Source organism: Scyliorhinus canicula, chromosome 1 (genome assembly GCF_902713615.1).
Source record: "Scyliorhinus canicula chromosome 1, sScyCan1.1, whole genome shotgun sequence".
In the NCBI taxonomy this organism is placed as follows: domain Eukaryota; kingdom Metazoa; phylum Chordata; class Chondrichthyes; order Carcharhiniformes; family Scyliorhinidae; genus Scyliorhinus; species Scyliorhinus canicula.
This window is the reverse complement of record NC_052146.1, coordinates 309386147-309414006: the sequence shown is the minus strand read 5'-3', so window position 1 is coordinate 309414006 and position 27860 is coordinate 309386147. Positions and strand designations below refer to the sequence as shown.

Here is a 27860-nt window from a genome sequence, read left to right as displayed (position 1 = left end):
GCAGTGAGAATCCTGAACTCGGAGCAGTGAGAATCCAGAACCCGGAGCAGTGAGAATCCTGAACCCGGAGCAGTGAGAATCCTGAACCCGGAGCAGTGAGAATCCTGAACCCCGAGCAGTGAGAATCCAGAACCCGGAGCAGTGAGAATCCTGAACCCGGAGCAGCCAGAATCCTGAACCCGGAGCAGTGAGAATCCAGAACCCGGAGCAGTGGGAATCCTGAACCTGGAGCAGTGTGAATCCTGAACCCGGAGCAGTGAGAATCCTGAACCCCGAGCAGTGAGAATCCTGAACCCGGAGCAGTGAGAATCCAGAACCCGGAGCAGGGAGAATCCTGAACCCGGAGCAGTGAGAATCCTGAACCCGGAGCAGTGAGAATCCTGAACCCCGAGCAGTGAGAATCCTGAACCCGGAGCAGTGAGAATCCTGAACCCCGAGCAGTGAGAATCCTGAACCCCGAGCAGTGAGAATCCTGAACCCCGAGCAGTGAGAATCCTGAACCCGGAGCAGAATCCTGAACCCGGAGCAGTGAGAATCCTGAACCCGGAGCAGTGAGAATCCTGAACCCGGAGCAGTGAGAATCCTGAACCCGGAGCAGTGAGAATCCTGAACCCGGAGCAGTGAGAATCCAGAACCCGAGCAGTGAGAATCCTGAACCTGGAGCAGAATCCTGAACCCGGAGCAGTGAGAATCCTGAACCCGGAGCAGTGAGAATCCTGAACCCGGAGCAGTGAGAATCCTGAACCCGGAGCAGTGAGAATCCTGAACCCGGAGCAGTGAGAATCCTGAACCCGGAGCAGTGAGAATCCTGAACCCGGAGCAGTGAGAATCCTGAATCCGGAGCAGTGAGAATCCTGAACCCGGAGCAGTGAGAATCCTGAACCGGAGCTGTGTGAATCCAGAACCCAGAGCTGTGGGAATCTTGAACCCGGAGCAGATTCCTGTATCCGGTGCATTGAGAATCCTGAACCCGGAGCAGTGAGAATCCTGAACCTGGAGCAGTGAGAATCCTGAACCCGGAGCAGTGAGAATCCAGAACACAGAGCTGCGTGAATCCAGAACCCAGAGCTGTGGGGAATCCTGAACCCCGAGCAGTGAGAATCCAGAACCCGGAGCAGAGAGAATCCAGAACCCGGAGAAGCCAGAATCCTGAACCCGGAGCAGTGAGAATCCTGAACCCGGAGCAGAGAGAATCCAGAACCCGGAGCAGTGAGAATCCTGAACCCGGAGCAGTGAGAATCCTGAACCCGGAGCAGTGAGAATCCTGAACCCGGAGCAGTGAGAATCCTGAACCCGGAGCAGTGAGAATCCTGAATCCGGAGCAGTGAGAATCCTGAACCCGGAGCAGTGAGAATCCTGAACCGGAGCTGTGTGAATCCAGAACCCAGAGCTGTGGGAATCTTGAACCCGGAGCAGTGAGAATCCTGAACCCGGAGCAGGGAGAATCCAGAACACAGAGCTGCGTGAATCCAGAACCCAGAGCTGTGGAGAATCCTGAACCCGGTGCAGTGGGAATCCAGAACCCGGAGCAGAGAGAATCCAGAACCCGGAGAAGCCAGAATCCTGAACCCGGAGCAGTGAGAATCCTGAACCCGGAGCAGAGAGAATCCAGAACCCGGAGCAGGGAGAATCCTGAACCCGGAGCAGTGAGAATCCTGAACCCGGTGCAGTGAGAATCCAGAACCCGGAGCAGAGAGAATCCAGAACCCGGAGAAGCCAGAATCCTGAATCCGGAGCAGTGAGAATCCTGAACCCGGAGCAGGGAGAATCCTGTATCTGGAGCAGTGAGAATCCTGAATTTGGAGTAGTGAGAATCCTAAATCTAGAACAGTGAGAATCCTGAAGCTGGGGCAGAGAATCCTGAATTTGGACTAGTGAGAATCGTGAACTCGGAGCAATGGGAATTCTGAATCTGGAGCAATGAGAATTCTGAATCTAGAGCAGTGACAATTCAGAATTTGCTGCAGTGAGAATCCTGTATTTGGACTAGTGAGAATCGTGAACTCGGAGCAATGAGAATTATGTGCCTGGAGCAGTGACAATTCTGAATTTGCAGCAATATCCTCAACCCGCAGCAATAAGAATCCTGATTCCAGAGCAGTGTGAATCCTGAATCTGGAGCAGCGAGAATCCTGAACCCAGAGCAGAATTCTGAAACCAGAGCAGTGAGAATCTGTACCCGGAACAGGGAGAACCGTGAATTCGTGGCAGTGTGATTATGGAATCCGGAGCAGAATTTTGAACCCACAGCAAGATCTTGAGTCTGGACCAAAATCCTGAGCCTGGAGCAGAATCCTGAACCCTAAGAAGTGAGAATCATGAACTCGGAGAAGTGAGAATCTTGAATCCAGAGCAGAGAGAATCTTGAAACCGGAGAAGTGATGATTCTGAACATGCAGTAAAATATTGAACCTATAGCAAAATCCTGAACCCAGAGCAGTGAGAATCCTGAACCTGGAGCAGTGAGAATCCTGAACCTGGAGCAGTGAGAATCTTGAACTCGGAGCAGTGAGAATCCTGAACCCGGAGCAGTGAGAATCCTGAACCCGGAGCAGTGAGAATCCTGAACTCGGAGCAGTGAGAATCCTGAACCCGGAGCAGTGAGAATCCAGAACCCAGCAGTGAGAATCTTGAACTCGGAGCAGTGAGAATCCTGAACCCGGAGCAGTGAGAATCCAGAACCCGGAGCAACGGGAATCCTGAACCTGGAGCAGTGAGAATCCTGAACCCGGAGCAGTGAGAATCCTGAACCCGGAACAGTGAGAATCCTGAACCCGGAGCAGTGAGAATCCTGAACCCGGAACAGTGGGAATCCTGAACCCGGAGCAAGTGAGAATCCTGATCCCGGAGCTTTGTGAATCTTGAACTCGGAGCAGTGGGAGTCTTGAATCCGGAGCAGAATCCTGAAGGCGGATCAAAATCCTGGCGTCTGAGCAACTGCAGTCACCAGCTCCAAGTCAGAGCGAGCAACCTGACCTAAATGTATTCTTGATGGGACAAGAGAAATTTGTTATATCTTGTTGAAATGAGGAAAAGTGGAATGTTTTGTCATTTATCCATGGATAACAGAGTACTGCGAGGTTGCCACCTCCTCCTCACCTTCTCGATCTTCCTTGGCAGAAGCAGTAAGTCGGAATTTCGCAACTTCAGTTTTGAGGCAATGTCTCCGGTTTGGACGTGGCCTTACTATTGGCTGAACCTCATTCCGTTGAGCAGTTCCCCACAGTAAAGAATTAACCACCCCGGTAAAAGGCTGCTCGACGCCTCATGTGCACCCCAGCCTGCTCTAGGCCCTTGCACCCATCAGTTTTGCTGCAGGTCGCTGCTCTTCAATTAGCTAAAGGGCAGTGAGGCAGGCTGGTCACTTCCTGGACTAACACTGACACAATGGACTGAATGGCCTTTTTCTATCTGGTACATGTTCTAGAATTCCAGGATGGGACTGTAAATCTGATGAAATACCGTAGGGAGTTGCTCAATGGAATGGGAAATGCTGCCGCCTCTCTGCTAGTCACTTCTCCGCCACCCTCTTGTTCAAATTTCCAAGGGTGGGAGATTGGGCACGCCTTACTTCCTCAATCAATGCCTCCACACCGCCCCCTGCCTCATCCTCACCCCTCTGCCCTTGCTCCATCTCAAGATGGAACTCTCACCATGCTCTGGGCCCAGTCCCAGAGGTCACTGTGTGACCAATGGACGAATCTTGGAGAGTAGGCCCCAATCAGCCCCAGAGACTCGTTCATCATAGAGGAGGAAGGAGTGGAGAAGGTGTAGACTGTGGGGAGGGGTAGGTGAGGGGAAGGGAGCAAGAGGGGAAGAGGAGGAAGAGGGAAGGTCACAAGGTTCACTGTCCCAAATACTCCCACCAAAACCCGACTTCCAAATCCAATGTCAGCTTTTGAATTTTCAGCTGATGGGTTACCGGCGTCTCTGATCAATGAGGGCTCCAATAATGTGTCCTTTATATAATGATTTATTCATTCAAAAGCAAACTCCCTCAGATGCCGAAATTCTGAAATCGAAGCAGAGAAAGCTGGAAATAAGCAGCTAGGCAAGGAGTGTTTGCACCTGGGCCATCCCCTCACTCCCTGTCTCCCTCTGCCTCACGAGTGGCAACAGGACTGGGTTCTGCTGTACGGCTATTGCCAACGATCTGCCCATTTTAGGCTCAACCACGGTTATTCATCATGTGGTTAAAGAATTAAAGGGTGCCGTTGCCTGGAAAACTGTTCCTTAAAAAGTCTATTTCAGAAAGAGGAGTGAGCCATTTTCGGCCAGACCTGCCGGCATAAATTACACAAGGTTCTTACCGGCGGGACCTGGCTCTGCGGGCGGAGAGAGGACAGAGGGCAGCACGGTAGCATAGTGGTTAGCACAATTGCTTCACAGCTCCAGGGTCCCAGGTTCAATCCCAGCTTCGGCCACTGTCTGTGTGGAGTCTGCACGTTCTCCCTGTGTGTCTGCGTGGGTTTCCTCCGGAGGCTCCCGCAGTCCAAAGATGTGCAGGTTAGGTGGATTGGCCACGCTAAATTGCCCTTAGTGTCCAAAATAGCCCTTAGTGTCCAAAATAGTGGGGTTGCTTGGGGGTGGGGTGGAGGTGTGGGCTCGGGTGGGGTGCTCTTTCCAAGAGCCAGTGCAGACTCGATGGGCCGAATGGCCTCCTTCTGCACTGTAAATTCTATGATCATGTGGAAATGTCAATGGGAAATTGAGAGCTCGGGCTGAGCCCGGGATGGGAAAATGACTCCTGGGAATTAATTTATTTTCAACGACGAGAGAACGGAGTTAGGGTTTGATACAGTTAACAGGTGCAGTGTTAAAGGGTTTAAAAAAAAAACCCTGGCTCAATTTTGTTCTCCATTTATGTTGAACAGACATACAGTGAAGTTGATCATTGTGTCTCTCGGTGATCTCTGTGACAGACAGCATTGGTGTGGTTCCTTCCAGTCTGTAATCAGGATGTTTGTGTGTCAGATGTGTGTATCTTCTTTTAACCTCACAGTGATTTCTTGCCATTAAAAAAAAACTAAAGCAGGTGAATTATTACCACACACGTACCCTGGATATTTGAAACACAACTCCTCTCAATCACTCATCTGACTCACATTACAACACAGACAAGATTAGATGCAGATGCAGGTCATGCCTTAATTCAGTCTCTATATCGATGCAGCCCTGATGCTGTCTTGGCGAGGTCAATACTTTAGTTGGAATGTGGTCTTTTCGAAACAAAGGATTCTTAAAAAGTTGCAAAGTCTTTTGCAGATGAATAGCCAGGAGTTTGTGTTCAGCTGGACTTGGAATACAAAATACATTCCAACGTTCCCTTCGGTGGTCTTGAAACTCCAAGGCTGTTTCAGCCGATGTAAGTTGGTTGTTCTTCTGGAGAGAAACTCCTTTAAACCACAATCTATTTCTCAAATCGATGTTGTGACATTTGATGCTTTCTTTGAATAAAGTTCTCCGTCACTGTTATGCATTCCAAAATGTAACAGAGATAGGGTTCTGCACTTGAGAATAACAGAGAGAGAAAGGGAGCTGAAGTGACACTGTGCATCCTCTTCTTGATGTTACTGCTGCATTCTGCAGATTTGCGTTGTTCAGGCTCTACCATATGCTGCAGTCCCAAATGGTTAATTTATGTCATGGGCTGACAGAACTGTGGTCCAGAACACGACGGTACGACAGCAGGTGTACAATTCTACACAGTGTTGAAACTGGGATTTTGGTGAGTGAGGGGGATCTTAAGGGTTAATCTCACTCTCAAGTCTGGTTTTTGTTTGTGTTCGTGCACTTTTATCTCTGCCCCAATTTGAGCTCCGCGCCAGCCATGGCGGACCGTTCACAGCGGCCGGAGCAGAGGGAAAGAGAGCACCCACGGCACAGGCCCGCCTGCAGATCAGTGAGCCCCGATTGCGAGCCAGGCACCGGGTGGGGGGGGGGGGGGCAGATCCCCCCCTCCCCCACTCCTCCCCCAGGAGGACTCTGCAGACCACCCGCAGAACCAGGTCCCGCCGGTAAGAACCTTGTGTAATTTACGCTAGCGGGTCTGGCCGAAAATGGATGGCCACTCGGCCCATCACGGAGCGGACAATTGCCGGGCCGGGCAACTCCGAAGTTGGAATGTCCGTAGTCACATGTCAAGTTGAAGCCATTTAGCAGAGTTTGGGACCACTTTCGGAGAGTGCGGTCATACAGCCCATAATATCCAATATTGTACTGAGTGTGATGTCCCGTTCCTAAAATAAAAAAGACCATCCATTAATATCCAGCCTCTCACTCCATCCTGAGGACAGCACAAAGCACTTTCCAGTCAGGGAATTATTTTGCAAATACAGTCCCTGGTGTTAGTCCCTCAGTAATGAGATTGGATAAATATTAAGGTAACATTGATTCTCGCACGGCCTGTCATCGCTGGGAGCCCAGGTTTATTATCAGTGATTTAGTTGGTTAGGTTGACAAGATTGCTTGCGAGGTTGAATCGATATCCTGGAGATTTGTGTTTTAGTTTTGCTTGTTTACCTTTGGGTCCTGAGTGAGCGGCGGCACCTGTCCATCTGAGATGTGATGACTGGTGCTGTGGTGTTCAGCCCTGTGTTAAGCATCACCTGGTCTGACTCTCCAGCTCGACAGACGCTGCTGCACTAGCTTCAGCTGGAGACAGCGGAGCTGAGGAGGTGCACCATTGACTGGCCCCTGTTCCCTCTGGGTCCTCTTCTCCATCGGCCGAGCTCTTTGTCTTTGTTCATCTCTTCCAGAGCCCTTCCAGACAGGCAGCCTCCGCAGGTCACAGGCGCTGACTACCGTCTGCCAGTTGTCAGCGTTTGCCAACTTCATACCTCACTTGCAGGTGTCCTTGTTGTGGAAGTATGGACATCAAAGAGGTCATGACCCAGTTCATGGTGCAGGTTTTTCGCTATACGACCGCTAAGAACAAAGAAAACAAAGAACAATACAGCACAGGAACAGGCCCTTCGGCCCTCCAAGCCTGTACTGGTCATGGTACCAACCCTGGCCAAAACCCTCAGCAATTCTTTGTGCCGTATCCCTCTGTACCCATCCTAGCCATGTGTTTGTCGAGATGCCTTTTGAACGCCGTTAATGTATCTGCTTCCACAACCTCCCTTGGCAGCGCGTTCCAGGCACTCACCACCCTCTGTGTAAAAAGCCTGCATCGCACATCTCCTCCAAACTTTGCCCCACAGACCTTAAACCTATGTCCCCTGGTGACTAACCCCTCCACCCTGGGAAAGAGTGCCTGCCCATCCACCCTATCCATGCCCCTCATAATCTTGTAGACCTCTATCAGGTCACCCCTCAACTTCCCTCTTTCTAATGAAAACAGTTTGAGTCTATTCAGCCTCTCCTCATAGCTAATACCCTCCAGACCAGGCAACATCCTGGTAAACCTCCTCTGCACCCTCTCCAAAGCCTTCACATCCTTCTGGTAGTGTGGCGACCAGAATTGTGCGCAGTATTCCAAGTGGGGTCTTACCAAGGTTCTATACAACTGTCGCGTGACTTTTCAGTTATTATACTCTGTGCCCCATCCAATGAAGGCAAGCATTCCGTCTGCTTTCTTGACTACCTTGTCCACTTGTGTTGCCACCTTCAAAGATCTGTGGACATGCCCGCATATCTCTCTGACTTTCTATAAGAGTTTTGCCATTTATGATATATTTCCCCTCTCTGTTAGACCTATCAAAATGCATGACCTCCATTTTCCATTTCTCTGCCCAAGCCTATGTCCTGCTGTATCTTCTGACAATCCTCAACACTATCTGCCACTCCACTAACCTTGGTGTCATCCGCAAACTTACTAATCAGACCAGCTACATTTTCCTCCAAATCGTTTATGTACACTACAAACAACAGAGGCCCCATCACAGATCCCTGTGGAACACCACTAGTCACAACCTTCCATTCATAAAATACCCTTCTAACTGTTACCCTTTGCCTTCTGTGACCGAGCCAGTTCTGTTTTCACCTTACCACGTCATCTCTGACCCCGTGTGACTTCATCTTTTCTACCAGTCTGCCATGAAGCACCTTGTCAAAGGCTTTGCTGAAGTCCATATAAACAACATCCACCACCCTCCCCTCATCAATCATCTTTGTCAACTCCTCAAAAAACTCGATCAAGTTAGTGAAGCACGACTTCCCCTTCACAAAATAATGTTATCGCTTATGAGTCCATAAACGAGGGTCGTAGGTGCCTGGAAGTCGCTGCCGGAGGAGGGGGTGGACGCAGGGACGATAGTGACTGTTAAGGGGCACCTTGACAAATACATGAATAGGATGGGAATACAGGGATACAGACCCCGGCAGTGTAGGAGATTTTAGTTTAGACGGGCAGCATGGTCGGCGCAGGTTTGGAGGGCTGAAGGGCCTGTTCCTGTGCTGTACTTTTCTTTGTTCTTTGTTTGTTTCCAAATGGGTATAAATCCGGTCCCTGAGAATTCTATCCAATAAGGGCAGCAGGGTGGTGCAGTGGTTAGCACTGCTGCCTCACGGCGCCGAGGTCCCAGGTTTTGTCCCGGCCCTGGGTCGCTGTCCGTGTGGAGTTTGCACATTCTCCCTGTGTCTGTGTGGGTTTCGCCCCCACAACCCAAAGATGTGCAAGTTAGGCCGATTGGCCATGCTAAATTGTACCTTAATTGGAAAAAATGAATTGGGTACTCTAAATTTATTTCAAAAAAAGAATTTTCTCCAATAATTTACCTGCGACTGACATGAGGCTCCCTGGCCTATAGTTTCCAGGTTAAGCCCTGCTACCTTTCTTAAACAGCGATACCACATTAGCTATTCTCCAGTCCTCTGGGATCTCACCTGTAGCCAATGAGGATACAAAGATGTCAGTCAAGGCCCCAGCAATTTCCTCCCTTGCTCCCCTCAGTATTCTGGGGTAAATCCCATCTGGCCCGGGAGATTTATCTGCCTTAACATCTTTTAAAAGACCAAATACCTCCTCCTTTTCAATGTTACCATGTCCCAGACTGTCCACACACCCTACCCAAGAATCATCTTCCAAAGTCCTTTTCTTTGGTGAACACTGATGCAAAGTACTCATTTAGTACCTCGCCCATTTCCTCTGGTTCAACACATAGATTCTGTCCTTAAGTGGTCCAATCCTTTTCCCTGGCCACCCTCTTGCTTTTTACATACGAATAAAAAGCTTTGGGATTCACCTGAATCATACTCACCAAGGACGCTTCATGACCCCCTCCTAGCTCTCCTAATTTCCCGCTAAGAATCTTCCTACTTTCTTTATACTCCTCAAGGGTCCCGACTGTCCCCACCATTCTAGACCATACAAAGTCTCCTTTTTCTTTTTGACGAGGTTCACAATATCCCTCGTTATCCAAGGCTTCCGAAACTTCCTATACTTATCCTCCGTTCTCTCAGGAACGTGAGTTTCCTGAGTTTAAGATCTGTCTCAATTCAAAGAGTTTACATTATCTGGGTGGGACCGCTCTCCCACCTGCTTCCTGATGTGGAGATGCCGGCGTTGGACTGGGGTGAGCACAGTAAGAATTCTTACAGCACCAGGTTAAAGTCCGTGAGAAGGCTAGTCGGGATTCCGGGAGAGAGGCTGTGGCTAGGAGGGCTATCCGGAGGTCACCGAGCCATCGAGGGTCACCCACCTTCAGCTAAGGGCTTCCTGAAGAAGGCATATGGGAACATCCCCTCCAAGGCACACACCATCCTGAGCTGGAAATGTGTATCGGCCGTTCCTTCTCTGTCGCTGGGGCAACATCCTGGAACTCCCTCCCTAACAGCACAGTGGATGTTTCTACATCCCGAGGACTGCAGTGGTCCAGAAGGCATCAGCCCACCAACTTCTCAAGGGCAATTAGGGATGGGCAACAAATGCTGGCCTAACCAGCAAAGCTCTCATCCCATACAAGAGTCAATGTAGAATTTTCTGGAGCTGCCATTTCTTTTAAAAATGGACATCGAACGGTTGCTAAGATGGCTGCCAAGGGTGGAGTGACTTTTGCAATTGATGCATAGACTCAGAAGTATCTCAAATCACATTGAATGCCCGTAGGAAGAGTACCTCCCTTGGATGGACAGACTGCGGTGAATCCATTTGTGGAATGGGACGGATGTTTGTGCGATGATAATGTCACTGGACCAGTAATCCAGAGGCCCAGTACTTGGGGACATGGGTTCAAATCCCATCATGGCTGATGGTGAGGGTATTCAAATTCAAACAATCAATCTGTCTGGAATTGAAAGCGAGTCTCAGTGATGGTGACCATGAAACTATCATTGATTGTTCTAAAAACCTATCTGGTCCACTCAGGTCCTTTAGGGAAGGAAATCTGCCATCCTTACCCGGTCTGACCCTACACGTGACTCCAGTCCCACGGCAAAGGGGTTTACTCTTAACAGCCCTCTGAAATGTTCGAGCGAGACACTCAGTTCAAGGGCAATTATGGATGGGCAACAAATGCAAGCCTTACCAGTGATGCCCACATCCAAGCTCGTATAACCTTTTAAAACATTGACACCGCTTATTGTCCTGGACCAAAATTCAAAATCGATGAGCAGCATTGTCCCTGGGCTCGAAACCTATAAAAAGAGCTGCAGAGAAACCAGTTAACTCATAAGCCGGTGTGATTGGTCATCATCCATCCCTCATTGTGTAGCAATGGCTCAAGCCACTCTGAGTGGACAATAGAAGATCATGTGGTCAAAACTGTTTTCAGATAATCAATGTTACTCATTACAAGCTTCTGTCAGTCTGCAAACAGCACAGCAAGAAACAACAGCTAAGGCAGAACACCCATGCTAGAAATCTGGAGAATGCACCTTCATAAACTCTCTAAGCCTGTTGCTTTTCAAGTCCATCAATACAGAAAACTCATCTCCTGGTAACAAACAGCTAAATTTGTGATATGCTGGGGAATCCCACCATGCTACCATGCTGCCCCACCTCTTTGAGGTGGACCCTTTGTTACAATCACAGCTGCTGTTACTCCTGGACAAGTCGGATCCCAACGTGGAGTCCGGGAGGGCGGTTACTGAGCAGAGTCACAGGAATCCGCTGATAAACAATTAACAACAGAACAAAACATTTATCAAACAAGAAAAGATTAACTATAATCTCATACTATTCACTCCAGCTTTATCATTACAGACAGATACAGACTTGCAAGGATAACACAAGTTACAAAATCTTTCTCAAACTCTAACGTTCACAATAAGTACGCAATCCACGTAAGCCAATAGATGACCTATGGTCAGACACACCACACTCTGATACCAAGTGACAGTTGTCACCCAAAACAACTTTGATGGATTTCTCAACAATTCCCCCAACCACCCCCCCCCCCCCCCTCACCCCACAAGATGTTTGTCATATTGGGAGCCAACTGATCTCACTGAAACTCAACCTTTCACACAAGGGTTTCCAATCTCCATTTTCAGAGAAAACACCTTTTAATCTTCTCCCAAATGACACTTCCTGGTGAATTTCTTCACCAAGGATCCACCTCCAGGGTTTTAAATTCTCCTTCCAATGTTTCGTCTCCTCTGGATAATCGCGTGCATTCAAGCTTCACCTTCCACTCACTCTCTCAGATACCCAGATAGGCCACCAGAACACTGCTGCTTCACTGGCCATAGTAAGGAGTCACCAACCTTTGGGTCTACTTGGATCTCTGGCTTCTCACAAGTCCGCATTATTCCAGGTCTGCACCTTCCAGCCCTGTCTTTTAAATTGAAGCCTCTGCTCCTCACTCCTAGTTTCACTCAACAGGACCTCTTCCAGATTCCTGTTCTTTTCCTTATGACTGGAATGTCTCCTTGGAGCTTCCTTCTGTCCCTCTCCTTGGTCTTGGCACTGTTTCTGTTCTTTAGTTTGCGATTTGCTTCCTGTCCCTTTGCATAGTTGTGCCTGTTCTAGAAGTTTCTGTGGAACGCGTCCACTGGGTCACCTTCCTTTAACTGAGCTAAAGCTATTTTTGCTGTCGCTATGGGCCCCTGGTTGCTTAACAACCATTTGGTTCTCCCACTGTGAAGGTTGTAAAACCTCATTAAAATGCAGGCATCTTTGAAAGTGATACTAAAACTGCAGACTATAAATTGAACTTATGCCCAACATGCAGGCAAACATAAGTTCCTTAAAACTACCTGTATTTCTTCACACTTTGATATATGACTTTGGCTATTGAATTCACTTAACTTCACTTGAAGAGTGGAAAAGATCCGCTTCTTACCCAGATCTACATCGACATGAGCCAATCCCCACTTCCTCATTTGTGGCTTGTAAAAGTGCACTATTCTTTTCAACTGTATTTTTCTGACGTTTGTATGTGTGTGAGAAGATGAATGTTCAGATTCGGATCAATCTGATTATGGACAGAAAGAGAAGGAAACATAAGGTCTAATTTTCTCTCATCCCTGTCTATAACAAATGTGTTCAATCACTAACCATGAACTTCACCAAGCACCTCACTCTCACCCCTGGTCTCTTCTCTAGTTTACTGCCAGGAGAAGACTCGCTCACAGGCAGAGGAGAGACTCTTCAAACATCTCTTCACTGGCTATAATCGATGGACCAGACCCGTGGCCAACACTTCAGACGCTGTCATTGTCAACTTTGGACTTTCCATTGCTCAGCTGATTGACGTGGTGAGATATAACTCAGATCTGTTCACAATCGCTAATGTTCACAATCACTAATGCTCACCATCACTAATATTCATGATCACAAATGTTCACAATCCCTGCTGTTACCAATCACTGCTGCTCACAATCAGTGCCATTCACAATCACTAATGTGCACAATCACTGATGTTTACAATCACTGCTGCTCACATTCACTGCTGCTCACATTCACTGCTGCTCACAATCACTACTGTTCACAATCACTGCTGCTCACAATCGCTGCTGCTCACAATCAACGTCGTTTACACTCGCTGTTGCTCTCAATCACTGCTGCTCACAATCACTGATGTTTACACTCACTGCTGCTCACAATCCATGCTGCTCACAATCACTGCTGTTTACACTCACTGCTGCTCACAATCCATACTGCTCACAATCACTGCTGTTGACAATCACCAAGGCTCACAATCACTGCTGCTCACAATCAATGCTGTTTACAGTCACTGCTGCTCACAATCACTATTGCTCACAGTCACTGCTGCTCACAATCACTGTTGCTCACAATCACTGCTGCTCACAATCACTGATGTTCACAAAAACTAATACTCACATTCACTGCTCTTCACGATTACTGCTGCTCACAATCACTGCTGCTCACAATTACTGCTGCTCACAATAACCAATACTCACAATCACTGCTGTTCACAATCAGTGCTGCTCACAATCACTGCTGCTCACACTCAATGTTGTTTACAATCACGGCTGCTCACAATCAGTGCTACTCACAATCACTGCTGTTCACAATCACTGATGCTCACAATTACTGCTGTTCACAATCACTGCTGTTCACAATCACCAATGCTCGCAATCAATGGTGTTTAAATTCACTGCTGCTTACAGTCACTGCTACTCACAATCAATGCTGCTCACAATCAATGCTGTTTACAGTCACTGCTGCTCACAATCAATGCTGCTCACAATCACTGCTGTTCACAATCACTGATGCTCACAATCGCCGATGTTCACAATAACCAATACTCACATTCACTGCTGCTCACAATCAATGCTGCTCACAATCACTGCTGTTCACAATCGCTGATGCTCACAATCAATGTTGTTCACAATCTCTACTGTTCAGAATCACTGCTGTGAGTTTGTGGTGAAGTGACAGTGTGTTTATACTCACCATGTTTAACTACAAAAGGTAAGGAAAGATTGAGAAGGAATGTGAATACCTGCAGGACATTCTAAAGGGGGATGGTGAACAAATAGATTGTGGGTTCACTTTGGTACCAGTGACATAGATAGGAGGAAGAATGAGGCCCTGAAAGAGATTTTAGGGAGTTAGGAAGACATTGAAAAGCCGGACCTCAGAGATGGTAATGTCCGGATCACGACCAGTGTCACACACTCATGAGCGTTGTGAGAGGAGGACAGAGCTGCTGAATATCTGGCTGGAGAAATGGTGCAAGAGGGAAGGGTTCAGATATCTGAGGCATTGGGACTGATTCGGGGGGGAGGTGGGACCTTAAATCCCAGATCGTTCACACCTTGCTGGGCAACATCCAGTTGCTGGGAGTGTCATCGGGGAGGGTTTAAACTATTTTGGCAGGGGGATGGGAAGCTGAGGGTGGACACAGAGGGGTCAAAATCAGAAACGGGAATGGAAGGCAGAAAAGCAGCAACTGAGGAAACAATAGATGGGAAATAAGAAAGAGTTTGGCAGTGCGCAGGTAATTGCTTCAATACAGTATAAGGAGTGCAGAAGGTAAAGCAGACGAGGTGAGGGCGCAAATAGAAATGGGACATTGTCATTACAATTACAGAAAGGATACGGAAAGAGGGCCAGGATTGGCAGCTCAATGTTCCTGGTTACAGAGCCGTCAGACAAGGTAGAGATGGGGATAAAAAGGCAGTTTTGGTCGGAGCAGTAAGTACAGCTGTGAGGTGGGATGATGTGTTAAAAGCACCATCGGCTGCGGCCATTTCGATAGAGCTTCGGATCAAAAAGGGGCAGTCACATGACTGGGAGGGTAGTCTCGATCCTCACACAGTCAGAGGTAGATAGATGGGCAAATGGCGACAAATCTCCAAGAAGTGCAAAAACACTAGGGCAGTAATAGTTCGGGATTTTAACCACCCCAATATTAACTGGGATACCTTTCGTGTGGAAGGAATGGAGGGAGAGAATTCTTCAGGTGCATTCAGGAGAACTTTGTTTGACCAATATGCAGCAGCACCAAGAAGAGAGGGTGTGGTTCAGGACTTAGTTCAGGAAATGATGAAACTGGGCAGATGGAAGGAGTGACAGTGGCGGAGCATTTAGGTGATAGCGATCATAATTCGGTAGGTTTTACCATAATTATGGAAAAGGACAACGTTAGAACAGGTGTTGAATTTCTAAATTGGGGCAAGGCCAATTTTACAAAGCTGAGGAGTGATTTAACAAAAGTGGCCTGGGAACTGCTACCTGAAGGTAAATCAGTGTCAGAGCAATGGGAAGTATTCAAAGGGGAGACTCGAGGTGTCCAGGTGAAATATATTCCCACGAAGAGAAAGGTGGGCTAGGAGAAACCAAGCATAGAACCCCCTGGATGTCAAGGAGCTTACAGGGTAAGATCATGCAGAAAAGGAAATTTATATCAGACACTGAGAACAATACAGAAAGCTAGTTCACACCTGACCCCATGTGATTTAATATCTTGCACCAGCCTGTCATGAGGGAACTTGTCAAATGCTTTACTAAAGTCCATGCAGACAACATCCACAGCCCTTCCCTCGTCAATCATTTTTTGTCGACTCCTCAAAAAGCTCAATTAAATTAGGAACTGGTTTAGCACAGGGCTAAATCGCTGGCCTTGAAAGCAGACCAAGGCAGGCCAGCAGCGCGGGTTCAATTCCCGTACCAGCCTCCCCGAACAGGCGCTGGAATGTGGTGACTAGGGGCTTTTCACAGTAACTTCATTTGAAGCCTACTTGTGACAATAAGCGATTTTCATTTCATTTCATTTCAAGAGAATAATTAAGGAAGAGTAGGGCCCATGAACGGCCGAAAAGGTGACCGGCGTGTGAAGGCGGAGGATGTGGGTATTGCTCTTAATGAATACTTTGTGTTTCTCCTCACAGAAGAGGAGGTCAATACAGACATTGTAGTTGAGGAGGAGTGTGAAGTGTTGGATGTGACGAATCTAGGGCGGGAGGGAGTATGAAGGAGATTAGCATCCTCGAAAGTGGATAATTCATCAGAGCCAAATGGAATGTACCCCAAACTGCTAAAAGAAGGCAGGAGGAAATTGTGAAGGGTCTGACCATCATTTTCTATGGTGTTTATATTTTAGGATTGAAATGGAGGAGCCAATCACCAGATAAACAGATCAAAGCTTTAGGATAGTGCCTATGAAAGTTTAACGAGCTGTCTGCTGAATGATTTATAATCACTTTAGTGCTCTGTTATCTGTGTTGTAGGGATTGAGAATTTCTGATTCTCACCGGAATGTTCACAAGTAGTGTTAGCAAACACCAGCAAACCACTCTGCGCACTGTCACCACTGCATCGGCAAATACAGAGGCAGACGGCGAGAAGGTTTTGAGAATGTTTATTGCACAGGAAGATGACATTAGGACCATTGTAACCATGTCAGCTTGCTGCTTGTGTAATTCACCTAATCCCACTCCACTGTCTTTCCCCCTTAGCCCTGTTATCTCTTTTTCACATTATCATCTAGATTCCGTGTGGAAGCTATGATTAAATCTGTCTCCACCACACTCTCAGACAGTACATTCCAGATCCTAACCACTCGCTGTGTGAATCTGTCTCCACCACACTCACAGACAGAACATTCCAGATCCTAACCACTCGCTGTGTGAATCTGCCTCCACCACACTCACAGACAGTACATTCCAGATCCTAACCGCTCGCTGTGTGAATCTGCCTCCACCACACTCACAGACAGTACATTCCAGATCCTAACCACTCGCTGTGTGAATCTGCCTCCACCACACTCTCAGACAGAACATTCCAGATCCTAACCACTCGCTGTGTGAATCTGCCTCCACCACACTCTCAGACAGTGCATTCCAGATCCTAACCACTCGCTGTGTGAATCTGCCTCCACCACACTCTCAGACAGTACATTCCAGATCCTAACCACTCGCTGTGTGAATCTGTCTCCACCACACTCTCAGACAGAACATTCCAGATCCTAACCACTCGCTGTGTGAATCTGCCTCCACCACACTCTCAGACAGTGCATTCCAGATCCTAACCACTCGCTGTGTGAATCTGTCTCCACCACACTCTCAGACAGAACATTCCAGGTCCTAACCACTCGCTGTGTGAATCTGTCTCCACCACACTCACAGACAGTACATTCCAGATCCTAACCACTCGCTGTGTGAATCTGCCTCCACCACACTCACAGACAGTACATTCCAGATCCTAACCACTCGCTGTGTGAATCTGCCTCCACCACACTCTCAGGCAGTACATTCCTGATCCTAAACAATCGGTGTGTGTAAAGGTTTCTCCTTGTGTCACCAGTTCTTTTTCTGGCCTTCACTTGGACAACCTGGACTTTGCTCCACCAGTGGCCGTACCTTCAGCTGTCTGGACACTACAGTCTGGAATGCCTTCCCCAAACCATCCCCCTCTCTCCCTTAATCTGCTCCTTTAAGTCAACCTCCTTGTTCACACATGCCTGAGGACAATGTTCCCATAGATAGAGGTTGTGGCTGGGTCCATAAGAGTGTCTGTTATCCAGGCGGAGATCAATCTGGGGAGGGAGGGGGGTGAAGGTTGAGAGGTCCTGCCACTTGAATCAGTGATGAACCAAGGAAATTCCCCTATTCCTCAGTCTGTCAGTCAGTAAATTCTGAAATCCATTTCTCTTCTGCTTGAGTCACTTTGCTGGGGGCTGGTGGAGGCAGCACACATCACAGATATTCTGGCTGCAGAATAATGCAAAGAACAATGAAATCCTTGTGCCGGGTGATCGGTGCCCATTACATCAGGGCACAGATTAAATAAATGTGCCTCTTAGTCACAAATTATTAGAGCGCAAAATGTTTCCTCGTCTCTGACAGTGATGGGCTGTTACACAGTGCAGTCCATCACCACGAACCCTTCATTCAACCACACACCCGGACCCCAGTACAGTCCATCACCACAAACCCTTCATTCAACCACACACCCGGACCCCAGTACAGTCCATCACCACTAACCCTTCATTCAACCCCACACCCGGACCCCAGTATAGTCCATCACCGCAAACCCTTCATTCAACCACACACCCGGACCCCAGTACAGTCCATCACTGCAAACCCTTCATTCAACCACACACCCGGACCCCAGTACAGTCCATCGCCATGAACCCTTCATTCAACCGCACACCCGGACCCCAGTACAGTCCATCACCACAAACCCTTCATTCAACCGCACACCCGGACCCCAGTATAGTCCATCACCACAAACCCTTCATTCAACCACACACCCGGACCCCAGTATAGTCCATCACCACAAACCCTTCATTCAACCGCACACCCGGACCCCAGTATAGTCCATCACTGCAAACCCTTCATTCAACCGCACACCCGGACCCCAGTACAGTCCATCACTGCAAACCCTTCATTCAACCACACACCCGGACCCCAGAACAGTCCATCACTGCAAACCCTTCATTCAACCACACACCCGGACCCCAGTACAGTCCATCACCGCAAACCCTTCATTCAACCACACACCCGGACCCCAGAACAGTCCATCACTGCAAACCCTTCATTCAACCACACACCCGGACCCCAGTACAGTCCATCACTGCAAACCCTTCATTCAACCACACACCCGGACCCCAGTACAGTCCATCACTGCAAACCCTTCATTCAACCACACACCCGGACCCCAGTACAGTCCATCACTGCAAACCCTTCATTCAACCACACACCCGGACCCCAGTACAGTCCATCGCCATGAACCCTTCATTCAACCGCACACCCGGACCCCAGTACAGTCCATCGCCATGAAATCTTCATTCAACCGCACACCCGGACCCCAGTACAGTCCATCACCATGAACCCTTCATTCAACCACACAGCCGGACCCCAGTACAGTCCATCACCACAGACCCTTCATTCAACTACACACCCGGACCCCAGTACAGTCCATCACCACGAACCCTTCATTCAACTACACACCCGGACCCCAGTACAGTCCATCACCGCAAACCCTTCATTCAACCGCACACCCGGACCCCAGTATAGTCCATCACCACAAACCCTTCATTCAACCACACACCCGGACCCCAGAACAGTCCATCACTGCAAACCCTTCATTCAACCACACACCCGGACCCCAGTATAGTCCATCACAGCAAACCCTTCATTCAACCGCACACCGGACCCCAGTATAGTCCATCACCGCAAACCCTTCATTCAACCGCACACCCGGACCCCAGTATAGTCCATCACCGCAAACCCTTCATTCAACCACACACCCGGACCCCAGTACAGTCCATCACCACAAACCCTTCATTCAACCACACACCCGGACCCCAGTACAGCCCATCACCCCAAACCCTTCATTCAACCGCACACCCGGACCCCAGTATAGTCCATCACCGCAAACCCTTCATTCAACCACACACCCGGACCCCAGTACAGTCCATCACCGCAAACCCTTCATTCAACCGCACACCCGGACCCCAGTATAGTCCATCACCACAAACCCTTCATTCAACCGCACACCCGGACCCCAGTACAGTCCATCACCGCAAACACTTCATTCAACCGCACACCCGGACCCCAGTATAGTCCATCACCGCAAACCCTTCATTCAACCGCACACCCGGACCCCAGTACAGTCCATCACCACAAACTCTTCATTCAAACACACACCCGGACCCCAGTACAGTCCATCACCACAAACTCTTCATTCAAACACACACCCGGACCCCAGTACAGTCCATCACCACAAACCCTTCATTCAACCGCACACCCGGACCCCAGTATAGTCCATCACCACAAACCCTTCATTCAACCGCACACCCGGACCCCAGTACAGTCCATCACCGGAAACCCTTCATTCAACCACACACCCGGACCCCAGTACAGTCCATCGCCATGAACCCTTCATTCAACCACACACCCGGACCCCAGTACAGTCCATCACCACAAACCCTTCATTCAACCACACACCCGGACCCCAGTATAGTCCATCACCACAAACCCTTCATTCAACCACACACCCGGACCCCAGTATAGTCCATCACCACAAACCCTTCATTCAACCGCACACCCGGACCCCAGTATAGTCCATCACCCCAAACCCTTCATTCAACCGCACACCCGGACCCCAGTACAGTCCATCACCGCAAACCCTTCATTCAACCACACACCCGGACCCCAGTATAGTCCATCACCACAAACCCTTCATTCAACCACACACCCGGACCCCAGTACAGTCCATCACCACTAACCCTTCATTCAACCGCACACCCGGACCCCAGTACAGTCCATCACCACTAACCCTTCATTCAACCGCACACACGGAACCCAGTACAGTCCATCACCACAAACCCTTCATTCAACCGCACACCCGGACCACAGTACAGTCCATCAGCGCAAACCCTTCATTCAACCGCACACCCGGACCCCAGTACAGTCCATCACCGCAAACCCTTCATTCAACCACACACCCGGACCCCAGTATAGTCCATCACCACAAACTCTTCATTCAAACACACACCCGGACCCCAGTATAGTCCATCACAGCAAACCCTTCATTCAACCGCACACCCGGACCCCAGTATAGTCCATCACCGCAAACCCTTCATTCAACCACACACCCGGACCCCAGTACAGTCCATCACCACAAACTCTTCATTCAAACACACACCCGGACCCCAGTACAGTCCATCACCACAAACCCTTCATTCAACCGCACACCCGGACCCCAGTATAGTCCATCACCACAAACCCTTCATTCAACCGCACACCCGGACCCCAGTACAGTCCATCACCGGAAACCCTTCATTCAACCACACACCCGGACCCCAGTACAGTCCATCGCCATGAACCCTTCATTCAACCACACACCCGGACCCCAGTACAGTCCATCACCACAAACCCTTCATTCAACCACACACCCGGACCCCAGTATAGTCCATCACCACAAACCCTTCATTCAACCGCACACCCGGACCCCAGTACAGTCCATCACCGCAAACCCTTCATTCAACCACACACCCGGACCCCAGTATAGTCCATCACCACAAACCCTTCATTCAACCACACACCCGGACCCCAGTACAGTCCATCACCACTAACCCTTCATTCAACCGCACACCCGGACCCCAGTACAGTCCATCACCACTAACCCTTCATTCAACCGCACACACGGAACCCAGTACAGTCCATCACCACAAACCCTTCATTCAACCGCACACCCGGACCCCAGTACAGTCCATCAGCGCAAACCCTTCATTCAACCGCACACCCGGACCCCAGTACAGTCCATCGCCATGAACCCTTCATTCAACCGCACACCCGGACCCCAGTACAGTCCATCGCCATGAACCCTTCATTCAACCGCACACCCGGACCCCAGTACAGTCCATCACCACAAACCCTTCATTCAACCGCACACCCGGACCCCAGTACAGTCCATCACCACAAACCCTTCATTCAACCACACACCCGGACCCCAGTATAGTCCATCACCACAAACCCTTCATTCAACCGCACACCCGGACCCCAGTATAGTCCATCACCACAAACCCTTCATTCAACCGCACACCCGGACCCCAGTACAGTCCATCACCACAAACCCTTCATTCAACCACACACCCGGACCCCAGTACAGTCCATCACCACAAAGCCTTCATTCAACCGCACACCCGGACCCCAGTACAGTCCATCACCGCAAACCCTTCATTCAACCGCACACCCGGACCCCAGTACAGTCCATCACCGCAAACCCTTCATTCAACCGCACACCCGGACCCCAGTACAGTCCATCACCGCAAACCCTTCATTCAACCACACACCCGGACCCCAGTACAGTCCATCACTGCAAACCCTTCATTCAACCGCACACCCGGACCCCAGTACAGTCCATCACTGCAAACCCTTCATTCAACCGCACACCCGGACCCCAGTACAGTCCATCACCGCAAACCCTTCATTCAACCGCACCCGGACCCCAGTACAGTCCATCACCCCAAACCCTTCATTCAACCGCACACCCGGACCCCAGTTCAGTCCATCACCACAAACCCTTCATTCAACCGCACACCCGGACCCCAGTACAGTCCATCACCGCAAACCCTTCATTCAACCGCACACCCGGACCCCAGTACAGTCCATCACCACAAACCCTTCATTCAACCGCACACCCGGACCCCAGTATAGTCCATCACCACAAACCCTTCATTCAACCGCACACCCGGACCCCAGTACAGTCCATCACCACAGACCCTTCATTCAACCGCACACCCGGACCCCAGTACAGTCCATCACCGCAAACCCTTCATTCAACCGCACACCCGGACCCCAGTATAGTCCATCACCGCAAACCCTTCATTCAACCGCACACCCGGACCCCAGTACAGTCCATCACCGCAAACCCTTCATTCAACCGCACACCCGGACCCCAGTACAGTCCATCACCACAGACCCTTCATTCAACCGCACACCCGGACCCCAGTACAGTCCATCACCGCAAACCCTTCATTCAACCGCACACCCGTTCAGCCCCGTACTCCTGCTGCCCTCTCAGGCGGGCACAGAGGATCCCACGGCAGCAGAGTTCTCTCTTACGTGTTGTCAATATTTATCTCTCAGTCAACACTGCTAAAAACTGATTTTCTGAGAATGATTACGATGCCGTCTGTGGGAGCTTGCTGTGCCCAAATTTCCTCCCACTTTCATTCATCACAACAGTAAGTTCACTTCATAAATTCTCGATTCTGAGCTACTTTGGAACATTCTAAGGCCGCAGAAATGTACATTTTGTTTACAATCCTTGATTAGCTTCCAGAAAGACAACCAATTCAACCAATGTACCACCTCCCGGAAATAATGGGCAATGTCCAGATGAAGGAGATGGGAATTGCTGACTATCAATTCCCAGGGGCATTTCTGATCCAATATTACAGAGGAACGTCTCAATTAGGAGCAGAGGAAGTCCATTCGGCCCCTCGAACCTGCTCCATGGCTGATGTAGAAAGCTGTGATTAATTGTTGTTTTTCCTCCTCTCTTCACCAGGATGAGAAAAACCAGATGATGACAACCAATGTTTGGCTCAAGCAGGTAGGTTGGTTCTGGAAAGGGAAGTCTCCTTACCCCAGCTTCAGGCCCAGCTGAGAGTCCGATGTTGGTCAATGGGATCTCCTCATTGGCCAACCTATCGCATTCAGCGGCCAACCTGTCAGAAGCAGGAACTAATCCTCAGGCCCGACGAGCAACTCCCCAAACGACATTGAGGCCAAGCTTTTAGACGCAAGCTGGTGGTATCCAAGGATTTGGGGCTCCTAGGTATACGCAGAGGCTCTACTCGTGTTTAGCTAGCAGATACGTATCTTTCAGCTACTCAGTCAGTTGGAACCACACTTCCCATCACAAAACTGATCTTTGGGGTTATGTGGTGACTCAACAATACTCGGCCAACTGGAGACCAGGTGGCCCTGTTGGTTTTGGTTTGGGGAACTCTTAAATCTGTGCTGTACACTCTGGAGAGCTGATGGACCTGTTGATACGGACCTTGCAGAGCTGATGGACCTGTTGATACGGACCTTGCTGAGCTGATGGACCTGTTGATACGGACCTTGCAGACCTGATGGACCTGTTGATACGGACCTTGCAGAGCTGATGGACCTGTTGATACGGACCTTGCAGAGCTGATGGACCTGTTGATACGGACCTTGCAGAGCTGATGGACCCGTTGGTGTGGACTTTGCAGAGCTGATGGACCTGTTGGTATGGACCGTGCAGAGTGATAGACATGTTGGTGTGGACCATGAAGAGCTGGTGGACCTGTTGGTGTGGACCATGCAGAGCTGATGGACCTGTTGGTATGGACCATGCAGAGCTGATGGACCTGTTGGTATGGACCATGCAGAGCTGATGGACCTGTTGGTATGGACCATTCAGAGCTGATGGACCTGTTGGTATGCACCATGCAGAGCTGATGGACCTGTTGGTATGGACCATGCAGGGCTGATGGACCTGTTGGTATGGACCATGCAGGACTGATGGACCTGTTGGTATGGACCATGCAGAGCTGATGGGCCTGTTGGTATGGACCATGCAGAGCTGATGGACCTGCACCTGTTGGTATGGACCATGCAGAGTTGATGGACCTGTTGGTATGGGCCATGCAGAGCTGATGGACCTGTTGGTATGGACCATGCAGGGCTGATGAGACCTGTTGGTATGGACCATGCAGAGTTGATGGACCTGTTGGTATGGATCATGCAGAGCTGATGGACCTGTTGGTATGGACCATGCAGAGCTGATGGGCCTGTTGGTATGGACCATGCAGGGCTGATGGACCTGTTGGTATGGACCAGCAGGGCTGATGGGACCTGTTGGTATGGACCATGCAGAGCTGATGGGACATGCCCTTAAATTGAGTGCCAGTGGGGAGAAATTGAATCTATAAATTTCACTTAATTTTGATGTGAAGTTACCTCTGAAGTTAATTATAATTTAATTCCTCGTCATAGAATTTACAGTGCAGAAGGAGGCCATTCGGTCCATCGAGTCTGCACCGGCTCTTGGAAAGAGCACCCTATCCAAGATCAACACCTCCATCCTATCCCCATAACCCAGTAACCCCACCCAACACTAAGGGCAATTTTGGACACTAAGGGAAATTTATCATGGCCAATCCATCTAACCTGCACATCTTTGGACTGTGGGAGGAAACCGGAGCACCCGGAGGAAACCCATGCACACACAGGGAGGATGTGCAGACTCCGCACAGACAGTGACCCAAGCCGGAATCGAACCTGGGACCCTGGAGCTGTGAAGCATTTGTGCTATCCACAATGCTACCGTGCTGCCCATACAATGCTGTCACAGCATTGAACTGAGCTGTTGACTCTCTCTAATGGATGGAAGCATTTGGCCAGGGTTTTTTGATGGCCATGGGTATCATTGATAACTGAACGACTTCCCGGGTCCGATTCCCGGCTTGGGTCACTGTCTGTGCAGAGTTTGCACGTTCTCCCCGCGTCTGCGTCGGTTTCCGCCGGGTGCTCCGGTTTCCTCCCACAAGTCCCGAAAGACGTGCTGTTGGGTGAATTGGACATTCTGAATTCACCCTCTGTGCACCCGAACAGGTGCCGGAATGCGGTGACTAGGGGCTTTTCACAGTAACTTCATTGCGGTGTTAATGTAAGCCTACTTGTGACAATAATAAAGATTATTATTATTATTATTGACTTGCTGTGGGAACTTTGAGTGAATCTTTGCCCTCGGCACTGGCTCTCCTGCCTTGTCGACACACTGTGACAGCTCCTCATCCCATCTGCCGAATTCCTGATTTCCTCTGTCTTTTCCAGGAATGGTATGATTATAAACTCACATGGAATCCCCTGGAGTTTGACAATGTGACTTCAATCCGGGTGCCGTCTGAGATGATCTGGATTCCTGACATTGTTCTTTACAACAAGTGAGTTTCACAGTTTCAGGGGATGAAATTCCTCAGTGATTTAATCCAGATAAATTTCAGCTGATTTATTTTCCCAGAAAGAATACGGAGAGGGATATAAACATGATGCCACAATTGTATAGAGTGCACAGGAACAGAGGGACCTACGTGCGTGACCGATCTTCGAAGTTAGCAGGGCCCATTGAGAGAGTGTTTTGATAAATATATGAAATGCAGTTGTTCATCCCCAGTCTGGTCATCATGTGGCTCCAGACTCACAGCAATACGGTTCCCAGTTCCCTCTGAAATGACAAATCTCTTGAGGATTACGAGGTTGGCTGATAAATGTCAATCATCTCCACAAAACCCACACCCTGAGAATGGTTTCAAAATAAATTGCAAGTCAATTACTTCCTCTTGTCTGCAGAGATTTCATGCTTGTTTGACAGATTGAAAGATTTAATTTGATTTTTATGGACCTATTATCTTGTTGGTCCATTTTTGCTGAAATGCAGAGATCAGCTTTGATCGCGGAGATTTGACTCGGTGGAAACAGCACATTAACCCCAGGCACATCTTGCTCAATAGTCCGAACCGGCACTGATTTCAGAGGGCAAACCATCTCAGTTATATCCATTTTAATCAATGCAAAATTAACAGCTCATTGATTCAGATTGATTGCATAAACTGCAAGGATTGCACCGTGGAGGGAGACGGTTCGATTGTATTCAGCAAGGATTCATTCTCAGAAAGTTAAAGTACCAGCTGTGTCTTAATGATAACTTACACTCTGGTCCTGACAACTACACAAACCTGTTGTGTTTGTTTGTTTCAGTGCAGACGGGGAGTTTGCTGTGACACACATGACAAAGGCTCACCTCTACTCTACGGGCAGAGTTCAGTGGGTGCCCCCAGCCATCTACAAGAGCTCCTGCAGCATTGACGTCACATTCTTCCCATTCGACCAGCAGAATTGCAAAATGAAATTTGGTTCCTGGACCCACGACAAGTCTAAGATTGATTTGAGGAGCATGGGCAGGAACGTGGATCTCAAGGACTATTGGGAGAGTGGCGAGTGGGCAATAGTCAACGCTGTGGGAATTTACAACAGAAAGAAGTATGACTGTTGCTCTGAGGTGTATGTCGATATCACATACTCTTTCATTATCCGGAGGCTCCCCCTCTTCTACACCATTAACCTCATCATTCCCTGTTTGCTCATCTCCTGTCTAACTGTTCTGGTCTTCTATTTACCATCAGGCTGTGGAGAGAAGATCACACTTTGTATATCGGTGTTGCTCTCCCTCACTGTCTTCCTGCTGCTGATAACAGAGATCATCCCCTCCACCTCCCTGGTCATCCCTTTAATCGGCGAATACCTGCTCTTCACCATGATCTTCGTCACTCTCTCCATTGTCATCACCGTCTTTGTCCTCAATGTTCATCATCGCTCGCCCAACACACACAAGATGCCCCGGTGGGTACGAAAGGTTTTCCTGGATTTCATTCCACGTTGGCTCTTCATGAAGAGGCCCGGACCCAAGGCGGAAACATTCACCAATCATTTTAGCCTGCTGGAGTTGAAGATCGACCCCTCCACGAGCTGCCCCACAACACAGCGTGATGCCCCCTGTTTCAGCCTGCCCCTGTGCCACCCCAGGCCAACGGAACTCCGCAGTCACGGGTATCAGTGTCACCATGAACCCAGCAGGTACCCGAGAGGGAGAGCCAATCACAGCCAGAGAAACAGCCTGAATAATGGCAGTCAGGGTGAATCCCTGTTGCTGCTCTCCCCCAGCATCATCAGGGCACTGGAGGGAGTGCACTACATCGCCAATCACCTCCGCGCCGAGGACGCTGACTTTTCAGTGAGTGTTGTCGCTGGTGGGGGGCCGGGTTTGGTATGCGAGATGGGATGGGGGTGGGAGGCAGGGTCTGGGTAATGGGTTGGGGGCCGGGGTTGGGTGTGCGAGAAGGGATGGGGGGTGGGAGGCAGTGTCTGGGTATTGGTTTGGGGGGGGCCGGGTTGGGTGTGCGAGGTGGAGGGTGGGGTTGGAAGCAGGGTCTGGGTATTGGTTTGGGGGGCCGGGATTGGGTGTGCGAGGTGGGATGGGGGGATGGAGGCAGGGACTGGGGTAATGGGTTGGGAGGCCGGGGTTGGGTGTCTGAGGTGGACAGTGGGGTTGGAGGCAGGGGCTGGGTAATGGGTTGGGGGGCCGGGGTTGAGTGTGCGAGGTGGAGGGTGGGGTTGGAGGCAGGGTCTGGGTAATGGGTTGGGGGGCCGGGTTGGGTGTGCGAGGTGGAGGGTGGGGTTGGAGGCAGGGTCTGGGTAATGGGTTGGGGGGCTGGGGTTAGGTGAGCGAGGTGGGATGGGGGGTGGGAGGTAGGGGCTGGGTAATGGGTTGGGGGGCCGGGGTTGGGTGTCTGAGGTGGACAGTGGGGTTGGAGGCAGGGGCTGGGTAATGGGTTGGGGGGCCGGGGTTGGGTGTGCGAGAAGGGATGGGGGGTGGGAGGCAGGGTCTGGGTATTGGTTGGGGGGGCCGGGATTGGGTATGCGAGAAGGGATGGGGGGTGGGAGGCAGTGTCTGGGTATTG

General features: G+C 49.8%; 1 protein-coding gene across 1 annotated transcript in view; it reads left to right on the top strand.

Moving 5' to 3' along the window:
• Positions 1–1482: 1482 nt before the first annotated feature.
• chrna2b (cholinergic receptor, nicotinic, alpha 2b (neuronal)) overlaps positions 1483–27860 on the top strand; it is a 31510-nt gene continuing 5132 nt past the window's right edge. The window contains exons 1-5 of the mRNA XM_038796207.1: positions 1483–3125; positions 12491–12642; positions 22877–22921; positions 25177–25286; positions 26101–27133. Coding sequence (XP_038652135.1) covers positions 3026–3125; positions 12491–12642; positions 22877–22921; positions 25177–25286; positions 26101–27133 — 1440 coding nt within the window. The 5' untranslated portion in view covers positions 1483–3025. The remainder of the gene's footprint in view (positions 3126–12490; positions 12643–22876; positions 22922–25176; positions 25287–26100; positions 27134–27860) is intronic.